Raw genomic sequence first — 11,034 nt, 5'->3', positions numbered from 1 at the left:
GAACATCCAGCTGGGATCCAGAGTTGTGCCCTCGGTGGTGTTTTGGCTGTTGCTGTTGGTTCTCACGATGTCTAAAAGCAGAGTTTGTGCTGTGGATGGCCGAGGGCATCACTGTATCACTGTGTCCTGCTGGGCAGCTGTGGAGAAGGGACAGAAGTTGGTGGCACAGAGCTGGTGGGAGCCCATAGGAGCTGCTGTGTCTCAGGCTGTGCTGGGAACAGCTTATTTTCTCCCCAAATCTTCCAATGGAGAAGTAAATAACAAATGAGGGAGAGGCGGTCCTGTAAAATTTGCAGGAGGGCTGTGAGCCCAAAATGCTTGGAGAGCTGATCCTGGGGCTGCTGGTCACTTGTACCAGGCCACCAGCTCCTGCAGGTCATGGCGTGGAGGTGACTGGAGGTGCAGGGAGGGTTGAGCCTGGAACTTTGCTTCCAGCTGGGTGGGAGAAGCTTTCTCATGGATCCTTCATGAAGTCACCCGGTGATTTTGGCTAAAAATGAGCTGAGGTCCCCAGCAAGGGTGGTTTGGCCTTACCCTGCTCCATCCTGGCATTGTCCCTCTGTTCCAGAGGTTGGTTGTGTGTTCCCCATGCCTGTGGTGACTTGGAATGCTGCTTGGAATCAGCACCTACTCCCCAAATAGGCAGTGCCTGGTGAGAGGGGCTGCTTCTCCTCTGGGGCAGATCCTTGTGCCAAGACTAGGGACAGCTCTAAGACCCATCACTAATGGGTGTCTGCCATGGAATGTCCTGTCTGCTGTCACTTGCTCAGGTGCTTTAATCCCCATCCATCTGCTTCCTATGTGACTTATCCACCAGCACAATAGGAGTAAGCAGAGCACCAAGTCAGCTGGTTGTCTGAGCAGAGCTTTGATAGAGCTGGAGAAAGAATCTGTAGCAATTCAGAGGAAATTTTCTTGATTTTTGTCATTGTGAAAGAAACAGCGGTGGGTATTTTAGTCACAGAATTATAGAATAATGAAATCCCAGAATGGTTTGGGTTGGAAGGGACCTTAAAGATCACTTTATTCCAACCCCTTGCCATGGGCAGACATTGGCACGTGGGACTCTCAAAGATGCCAGAAGCTTCTTGACCCTGCAGGCAGTGCTACTGCCAGCTGTGCACGGGGCAAACCAGCCTGATCCCTGTGCTCCAGCTGTGGTGAGATGGTCCTGGGAGAGCTAACAGGGCTTGGACCTCTCCCCCCATCCAGGATGTGTGACCGGAACGGCGGCCGGCGGCTCCGGCAGTGGCTGATCGAGCAGATCGACAGCGAGATGTACCCCGGGCTCATCTGGGAGAATGAGGAGAAATCCATGTTCCGCATCCCCTGGAAGCACGCTGGGAAGCAGGACTACAACCAGGAGGTGGATGCTTCTATTTTCAAGGTAGGGGCAGATATTCGATGCCTTTTCTTGGTTAATGGTGGTCTCTGTGGTGCTGTTTTTCCCCCTTGATGAGTCCCACTGGTGGGACGTGTCCATGATGAGTCTGTTTTGCATCTCTAACCCTTGCAGGAGATGCTTCACCCTGCAATTGGTCTCCCAGGCTCTTTTGGGGGTATTTATTCCTTTCTGTCAAATGTTGGTACCAGTTTTGGTACCGAGAACTTCAGCACAGCCATATAACAGCACCTTGGAGAGGCTCACAGCCCCATCCAGAGCTGCTTTTTGAGACCAAAAACCAGTTCATACAGGTTCACTAGGTTTGCTTTCATCATATTTGAATCCAGGTCTTATATGAGAAGGAGCTCAGTGTGTTCATTTTGCCCTACTCTAAACTTGTCAGCTTTTCTTGATAAAAGGCTGGATTTATAAAAAAAACCCAAAAACCTAAAAAGACTTAGCAGGACGGAAGGAAGGATTTCACTGAAGCAGGGGGGATTTCCAGTTTAGGGTTAAAATGGGAAAATTCCATACTAAAAAAGAAAGGTCAGATCTTACCCAGGAATTCCCTTCCCTCTGCCCCCACTCCCAAATATCTGTACTGGTGAGGGATTTTACTCTCAGGGCAGTGACAGCTGGTTAACAGCTGTTTTGAGAGCACTGAGTCATGAGGATGGCATTGAATTAATCACCTGAAGATACAGAAAGAGCTATAAAATAAATATGTATATTTAAAAAATACCTATTTTGCAATCTCCCTTCAAGGGTAAAATCTATTCTCCTACCAAAAGCACAAATTATGCTCTGATCTTAAAGGGAAACCAGCTTTCCTTTATTAGTCAGGAGCTGGAAAATGAAGTTTATTTTGATTTTTATTTGAGGTGTTACTGAGGTATTAGGAACAACACTTTCAGATTCCTCAGATTCCCAGTATTCTGAGTTGGTGCAGATATGAAGCCAGATATTATGATCTTGACCTCTGCTTTTTTACAACTTGAGTTTTAAAAGAGTTTTCTGCATCCCTGGGGCAGGTAGTGCTGCCCTACACCCAAATACCCACCTCCAGGTGTGGGGGCTGTGCATCTGTCTGCAGTCTAGGAGTGAAACAGCAAATACCCATGGGATGGTTGGGAGGGGGCAAGGGGCAGAGCAAGATGCAAAATGTTTTCTGAAGCCCCAACTCCTTCCTCCCTGGGGTTGAGAGGGTTTGTAGAGCTCAGGTGGAGGATTATTTTCTCTTTTTTCCTGTTGTTGTTCTGTGCTTTAGGCCTGGGCTGTCTTCAAAGGCAAGTTCAAAGAAGGTGACAAAGCTGAGCCGGCCACGTGGAAGACGCGGCTGCGCTGCGCTTTGAACAAGAGCCCTGACTTTGAGGAGGTGACAGACAGGTCCCAGCTGGACATCTCTGAGCCCTACAAGGTCTACAGGATCGTGCCAGAGGAGGAGCAGAAATGTGAGTGCCCCAGTGAAGGACTGAGCCCTGTTGTGGGTCCATCTGTAACCAGGGACTCGTGCTGCTAACCTGTGTCTGAGCAGAGCTTCCTGGCCAGCCCCTGCTCTGGTACCGTGTCTATTTACTTGTCCTGCTTTGCAGATGTCCCCATGTCACTGCGGTGCCAGGAGGGGAGGAGGAAGGACAGGCTTGTTTTTCTAACCCCCTAAACAGCCACTAAGGGGACAACTGCAGCATTGTGTAAGCTTCCATCCCCTAAGGATGTTGTAGGGGCAAATCCCATATCCTTCCCTGCTTGGGGGAGGTTCATGAGCCCAAACCCCTTGTCCTCTCAATGCCTGCCCTGTGTAGATGGTGGGGAGCTGCAATTAATCCCTCTCTTGCCAGCAGTGGTGGAGGAGCAGCAATTCTGCAGAGCTGCTGTGATGTCTGGTGTGGCCCAGGTCACACTAAGTATATCTCTATTTGTGGTTAGGGGTGTGTGTGTGTGTGCTTTTTCCTTTTTTATTTAAGTTTAAAATTTGCAAAAAAATAATTATTTTGCTGTCAGGAAATCTGCCTTTAGCATCTCTGTCTCCTCTAGCCTGTTTACACAGGGGGCTGTGCTGCCTCTATGCAAATGGCACTGCAGGTTCCCACCAGCAGCATGACTGCACTAGGGTGGCTGGTGGAAAAAAGGAGAAGCAGCAGCAGCAGCCCCAGTCTCTGGGGTGCTCAAAAAAACCCCCAAACCTCTCCTCTGCTCTAGCTCTGTCTCTGCTACCAGCCAGAATTTTGATTTGCCTTGCTGCTGCTTGCTGTGCAGTGGGACAATGGGTTATAAATTTAATTTTTGGTCCTAAAAAGCGGATGTGGAGGGGGCTGTGAGCCTCTCCAAGGTGCTGTTACATGGCTGTGCAGTGCTGTGGTTCTTGGTTTTATAACTTTCATGGTGTGAAAGGTTTTTAAAGCCCATCATTGAGATGAGGTGTGTGTGTCCTCACTGCATCCCTGCCTCTCCTTCCAGGCAAAGCAGGTGTTGGCAATGGGAGTAACCTGAATGATGTCACAGAGATGGACTGCAGCTCCTCTGCAATCGATGACCTCATCAAAGAGGTGAGTCCTCACTGTGGCTGCGGGTCACCTGGGCTGGGGGGGGCACTGATGGGCCAAGTTGTCTGATAAAGCGTTGTCTCCCAAAAATTCAATCTGCAAAGCTCTGGGGATCAGCAGTGCTGGATTCTGCAGCTCACCCATGTGAGCCAGCATCAGGGTGTGGCTATGATGATGCTCCTGCTTCTGATGGACCTCTGGGTGGGTGAGACCTTCAGTAGGGGATGGGGTCTGTGTCACAGCTCTGTTCCCCTTCTCAGCCATGTCACATCCAACTGATTCTGCTCAGTAGCTCTTGAGGGTGTTATTCGAGTGTACAACCTGGGCAATGCCAAACTTGGTCTTTCCAACCCAAAAAATTCATTGGCATCCTGCTGGCACTGCCATTTGGACCCTCTCTGAGTGCCGCAAGTGCCTTGCTGGAGGACAGCTCTGCCCAAGGCATCAAACCTGCTCTGATCTCGGTATCTGGTCCTCCATAGCCCCCCTGTGTGGATGAATACCTGGGGATCATCAAGAGGAGCCCCTCACCCCCCCAGGAGACCTGCAGAAACCCCCCAATACCTGACTGGTGGGTGCAGCAGCCCAACCCTGGTAAGTGGCTGACAGTGTGTGTGGTGTTTGGGACTGAGGTTTGTCTGGGGCAGGAAAAATCTCCTTGTGCAGTATGTAACAGACAGCAGCTGCATTTTGTCTTTCTTATTAAGAATATTTAAAATGGGAGTTTTTGCTGGCATCTCCTGTGTCGGAGCTGGGAAGCCTGGGACAGAAAACCAGGGTGGTGGTGGAGGGAAACGGGGGATTGGGGTTTGGGAAATGGGCACGTAGGCTCAGCTTGGCTTTCTCTGCCCACAGCGTTGCCCCTGATGAATGGATACTCTGGCTATGAGCAGTATCATTCAGGTAAGGCACCTCACCTGGACATTGGATACCTCTCTGGGGTTCAACCTCTGTGTGTGGTGGCAGAAGGTGGCTCTGACTCTGCTCCTTGCCTTGAGAGGAAGGCTTTGCTCTGGGTTTAGGAGGTGCTGCACCCTCCTGATTATCCACAGGGTTTTCACACTGAGCAGAGACACATCCTACCTGCTGTTCTGTGGCCCTGGTGTGGGTGCTGTGCTGGGATGTTGGGATGCTGGGATCAGCCATGCCTTTGGCATGGGGGGGATCTGCCCACAGCAAGGAGAGGGAGTTCCATATATTTTATGGCCATAAGCTAAACCACAAGAAGTTCCACCTCAAGATGAGGAAGAACTTCTTTCCACTGAGGGTGGCAGAGCACTGGAACAGCAGCTCAGGGAGCATGTGGAGTCTCCTTCTCTGGAGACATTCCAAACCCACCTGGATGTGTTCCTGTGTCACCTGCTCTGGGTGACCCTGCCTTGGCAGGGAGGTTGGACTGGAGGATCTCCAGAGGTCCCTTCCAACCCCAATGATTCTGTGATACTGGGAGCTCTCACTTCTGACCAGCACTGTAGCAGTCTAAATGCCCTGGGAGAGATGTCTCTTCATCGAGTGAGACTTGCTCCCAGGAAACCTTGCTGCCCTCACAGAGTTTGGGCATTGCAGTGAGGAGCAGGCATGGTTTGCCTTCTCCTGATGAGATGTCTGTGCCCGTCACCTTCCAGGTTACTCCCAGATGGTGATCAGCTTCTACTACAGCGGGAAGCTGGTGGGCCACGTCAGCACCTCATGCTCTGAGGGCTGCAGGATCGCTCTGGGCCAGCCCTCTGGCCACGGGGAGAAGCTCTATGCCCCGGACGCCCTGGAGCACGTCCGGTTCCCCTCGGCTGACGCCATCCCGAACGACCGCCAGAAGCAGATCACCAGGAAGCTCTTTGGACACCTGGAGAGGGGTGTCCTGCTGCACAGCAACAAGCAGGGCATCTTCATCAAGAGGCTGTGCCAGGGCAGGGTCTTCTGGAGCGGGAACACCGTGGTCTACAAGGACAGGCCCAACAAACTGGAGCGGGATGAGGTGGTGAAGATATTTGACACCAGCTTGTTCTTCAGAGGTCTGTAGGAGCCTTCTGTTCTTGCTTCTTTACATTAGGACCTCTGCCCTTTCCTATGGGAAATAAATCCCTGAACTAGTTGATTTGAGCTGATCAGCCAACAGATGGGGTGAACAACCATGGTGGGCAGGAGTGGAGTTGGGAAACCTTCAGGAGGGGGAGGAAGGGGATGGGATGAGGGGGATGGTCCCCATGGCTCTGCCCAGGAACTTCTCCCTGGAGAAGGTGAAGCAGTTCTGGGATCCCAAAGCCTTGGGACAATGCATAAGGAATTTCTGGAGCCTGCACCCAGTGAAGGACCCCCTTGGGCCATATGGTGGGGTTGAAAGGGTAGAACCCTTTTTCCTTGGGGCACTTTGAAGTCATCACTGCCCATCACTGATGGGTTCCCTGAGTGCTCTGAATGAGTAGGTGATGCTACCAGATCTAGGAAGGAATAACCTGGTGTTTTGGGTCACTTGGCAAATTCGTCCCTGTTGGAGTCTTTGCACAACGAAAGTGGCTTCTCTTGAGCCCACAGCTTCCTATCACAGCAAAGGGTGGTTGATTCCAGAGCTGTGTAGCCAGGGCTGGCAGCTTCCAAGTGTTGCCCTCTCCTTGCAGAGCTGCAGCAGTACTACAACAACCAGGGCCGCTTCCCAGACAGCAGAGTCATGCTGTGCTTTGGAGAGGAGTTCCCAGACACTGTGCCACCGAGGTGTAAGCTCATCCTTGTCCAGGTACGGAGGGTTGGGGAAAAGAAGGGTAATATGGTCCAGAAAAGGTGGGAATTTCAACAGCAGAGCTCCATGAATAGGGCTCTAGCTTCAAACCCTGGAGCTGCAGTGAATTTGGGTGCCTGAATTGGTGGGGTGGCAGGTGTGATGTGAGTGTTGGCTTATCCACAGCCTCCTGAGAGGTGCTTGGGCTGTTTCTCGTCAAATTCCTTGATCTGGGTGGATCTTGTTTGCAAACAAAGCTCCTGAATGGTAAAAGCTTTTCTAAACAGCCATAGAAAATCATCTCTTCCTCCTGCTCCTGCTTCTTGGTACTAGGACCTCTTCCCTTTCCTGTGGGAAATGGGGAAGTAAATCCCTGATTTAGGCTGATGAGCCATCAGATGTGGTGAACAACTGTGGTTGGCAGAAGTGGGGTTGGGGAACCTTCAGGAGGGTGAGGGAGGGGGTGGGATGAGGGGGTCAGTCCTCATGGCTCTGCCCAGAAATTTCTCCCTGGAGGATCTGCAGCAATTCTGGGGTCAAAAAGCCTTGGGGCAGGGGGTTACTGGAGTCTCTTAGGCCAACCAGGCTGCAGCAGCAGAGACATGACACAGAGGGCACAAGGAGGGTGTTGCATCCCTCCTTGAGCAAGGAGAGACCCACCAAGTCTGTGAGGTCCTGGAGGGGACTTTACATGGTCAGAGACTGGTGCTGTGCCTCCCTGCACAACTTTCTGACCTGGTCACCTCCTGCCTTGGGTGTCTGCACCAGAGGATCACTCTGTATGTGCTGGGACACCCCCAAGCCTGTCCTTGTACCTCTGTCTCTGCTAAGAGGAGCTCCTGTGACTGCTCCTTTATTCCTTGGCTTATTGCATGTCTTTTCTTCTTGCACAGGTGGAGCAGCTGTATGTCAAGCAGGTGGTGGAGGAGGCTGGGAAGACCTGCAGCAGCAACCCCATGCTCCCCATGGCCGATGAGCCCCAGCATGACCAGGTGTACAGGATCTTCCAGGACATCTGCACGACACACCAGCGGCCGCTCTTCCGAGAAAACCAACAGATTGCTGTCTGAGCCTCCTCCTCTGCACTCAGAGTGTGGTGGTTTGGGTTGATCTAGACCCAAACTAGTCCCATGAGTGCCTAAAATCCCTTTTAAGAAAAGTTGGATTTTGTTCTTTGCTGTTTCCAGTCCAGAGTCAGTATAAATCCAGTAGTAAAAATTGCCATGAGCAAGTAGGTTGGGGGCTCAGTGTCCATTCTGCAAACAATTTATGATAAAAATAATTTTTTGTAGTCCCAGGACTGTTTATAGCTCATGGCTGGGGGGAGGAGGGAGTGTCCAAGTTGTGCAGGAAGGTCAGGGCTGGCTTTGTTTGTGTTGCCTTTGTTAATGGCCAGTCAAGCAGAACCAAAAATCAACAGCTATAACGACCTGCCTCCATGATCTGCAACTCAGACCTTGCTGAGAATAGTAATTTTGTAGGAGGTGAATCTTGGAAAAACCTTAAAATGCTCAAATTTAGGAAATTATTTCTAGGAATCAACTTTCCCCCTCCAAAAAGTCCTGCTGATGGAAGACAGGGTGTGCCTTCCAAGGAGAACTTCTGAAATTCCTCTTTATTTTTGCTATGAGATTTATTTTTGCTATGAGGTTTATCTTTCATAACAAAGTGTATTGAAATTTGGAAACTATTGCAGAGATTCTGTATGTAAATGTTGAATATAAGAACTATAGGAATCTTAATTTTTTCCTAACCAGAGACAGAGTTTATATAATTATATATAAAATCTTTAATTTTAAAGATCGCAGCGTAGTGTGAATAGTTTGGCTTCACCCTCCCAAACACACGTGTTGGGCTCTCCCAAGTGTGACCAGGCAGCGTCATCCATGTGTAAATCCTTGTTAACATGCTCTGTGTGTGCCCCCAGCACTGGGGACCTGCTGGGCCATGGGGCTGGTGCCTTACAGACCAGGCCTGCACATGTGGGCGTGCCACCAAGCTGCCTATTTATTTTATGCCTGAGGTTCATTAATTGTTTTGTAATTTTTTTTTTTTATTATTTCCCTGCAATTAAAGTGCTATAATTTTGTATTTCTCTTGCAAAGTGGTTTTTGGGTGCAATGGGTGGGGTCTCAAAGCGGGTGGGGAGAGTCTGGTGTCTCTGACTTGCTTGTAATTTGGTTTTACCTGTGGTGGGGTCTGTGTTAAGCCTCTATCAGCTCCATCCTGCTCCATTACTTCCTGGATTCATCTTCTGTCAGGAAAGAGATGAGTCAGAATGCTGTAATGCATGGAGGGAAGGAAAGGATATCACTTGCAGATCCTTCATCCCAGGGAGGATGAAGGTATGTCCCTGCTCATCTGCCACAGCACTGACCTGGATGTTCTTAGCTCTGTGCCCTGGGCTGCGATGCTTCGAGGTCATGGGATGGGATGGGGGCAGCTATTTATGGTTCTGCTCAAAGGCTTCCTCTTTTCCCTCTCCCATGGGAGTTGGGAGCATTTCCCCCTTGTCATCTTGTGGGCAGCCAAGTACATTGCAGCCACTTGCTCATTCCCTGTTACCCCTTCAGAGGGGAGGAAAACTGGAAAGAAAAGGTAAACCTAGTGCCTTGAGATAAGAACAGTTTAATAATTTTAGGAAGAAATTCTTTAATTAAAGAAGAAATTCTTCCCTTTGAGGGAAGGGGGGAGACCCTGGCACAGGTTGCCCAGAGAAGCTGTGGCTACCCCATCCCTGGAAGTGTCCAAGGCCAGTTTGGAGCAACCTGGCTTCCACTTCCAGTGGAAGTTGTCCCTGCCCATGGCAAGGGGTGAAACGAGATGAGCTTTAAGGTCCCTTCTAACCCAAATTGTTCTGTGATTCTAATTAAAAAAAAAAAAAGATACTTATAAAAAGGAATGAAAGCCAAGAGAAATAACTGATGCACAATACCATTGCTCACCCCTACTAAGAAAAAAATTGTCTCAGTGGAAACCAGGGCACTTCTCTATCCAGGTTTCTCATGGGGCCTGGTCTAGTGGGGGTGGGTGGTGTTTGGGAGCCACCAAGGGTGAGAAGGGAGCATCTACCTTGGTCAGATGAGGTCAATGTTGCAGCAGGGGCAGCTGAGCATCTGCACCCTCACCTGCCTGCACTTCAAGCCTGTGTTTGGGACAACACCTCAAGAGGTTCTGGAAGGGTGAGGACCACGTTTGAAGTGTCCCCTTGCCCCAGCGATGGACAGAGGTGAACTCCAGGTCTGGGGCAGCCCTGCCAAGGGGCACAGGTAGGGAAGAACTGGTCTTCACGGGGATGATCCTGGTACTCAAGACCCCAGGGATGCAGGCACTTTTGAGGGGGATGTCTGGAGATCCAGGCAGCTGGAGACTGAGTTCCCTTAGAAGATGCTGAGGAGGTCGATGCAAAACTGGCCTCTCTACTTCGGTAGCAGAAAAGTGCTGGTCTGCCTTTCTCTGTGAATGACAGAGCCCTTCCCAAGCATGAGTGTGTCCTCAGGACACTGTCAAGGTGTGATGACCCTGACCTGAGGTGAGCTGACCACAGCTCATGTCTGCCAAGAGGCTCTACATCTGCAACCGTTTTGGGGGGGCAACTCAGCCTTCACAGTGAAACCTCCCTAAAAAAATCAAGTGTTCAGCTCTTGTGGGCCTTGAAGCTGAGCCTCCTGCAGTTACAGCCTCTGTCCCAAAGAGCTGTAGGTGCACAGTGGACAACACACAATTTACAGCACCCAAAAAGTACCCTGGGATGGGAGAATCAGCTTGAACTTTGTGATCAAACATTAGGATTCAGGGAGTCCCTGTGTCTGTGCTGCAACCATGTTGGTGGGATGCTTGTCGTCCTGCCTGTGTCCCTGTGCATGTTCCTTGCAGGCATTACAGAACCTGGATTTGGTGCTTGTGAGTGGAGATGGCTGAAGACCAAGATTTTTGAGAATGCACCAGGATCCCAGTGAAATGGAGCCACCAACTCCTGTAAGCTCCTGTGGGATGCTTGGTTACAGAGGTGGGGATGGCACCCTTTGGGTGCACTATCAGCATGCATCTGAGCCTTTCTCTGCTCCTGAGGACCATCACGGTGTCCCCCATGGGGTTTAATCCTGATCCAGCCCTTAGTGGAGCATGAGGAAGACTCAACCCCTTGTGGGTGAGGTGCCTGGCAGGGGGAGGTGGGAGCAAGGCACCCACTGTGGTCTGTGTTGGAACAACACGCGCCCACTTGTGAAACACGTGATGGGCTGGAGGCTGGGACACAAGAAACACCACTCGTGGTTTCCCCAGATGTGCTGGGCCAAGTCCTTCCTCAGAAACCACCATCCTGTGCCCGCCTGGAGCCACCTGCTTCGTGTTCAGAGCTCTTTCAATTTCCACCCCAAGACCACGGAAGAGCC

At 50.7% G+C, this 11,034-nt stretch overlaps 1 protein-coding gene across 2 annotated transcripts; it reads left to right on the top strand.

The window, feature by feature from the left end:
- Nucleotides 1-681: 681 nt before the first annotated feature.
- On the top strand, nt 682-8,731 carry IRF8 (interferon regulatory factor 8). Of its 2 annotated transcripts, XM_029965603.1 has the most exons (9): nt 682-770; nt 1,213-1,387; nt 2,652-2,835; nt 3,842-3,930; nt 4,410-4,521; nt 4,783-4,830; nt 5,553-5,939; nt 6,543-6,658; nt 7,534-8,731. In XM_029965603.1, the coding sequence occupies exons 1-9, from the start codon at nt 739-741 to the stop codon at nt 7,708-7,710; spliced, it is 1,320 nt and encodes a 439-aa protein (XP_029821463.1). In that variant the 5' UTR covers nt 682-738; the 3' UTR covers nt 7,711-8,731. The 2 variants fall into 2 exon arrangements, with proteins under 2 accessions (XP_029821463.1, XP_008925911.2); XM_008927663.3 differs by lacking the exon at nt 682-770 and having other exon boundaries at nt 805-1,387.
- The last annotated feature ends 2,303 nt before the right edge of the window (nt 8,732-11,034 follow it).

The sequence above is a fragment of the Manacus vitellinus genome, unplaced genomic scaffold (assembly GCF_001715985.3).
Source record: "Manacus vitellinus isolate BGI_N305 unplaced genomic scaffold, ASM171598v3 scaffold_10_pilon, whole genome shotgun sequence".
Lineage (NCBI taxonomy): Eukaryota > Metazoa > Chordata > Aves > Passeriformes > Pipridae > Manacus > Manacus vitellinus.
The sequence above is the reverse complement of the archived record's forward strand: the minus strand, read 5'-3'. Positions and strand labels throughout refer to the sequence as shown.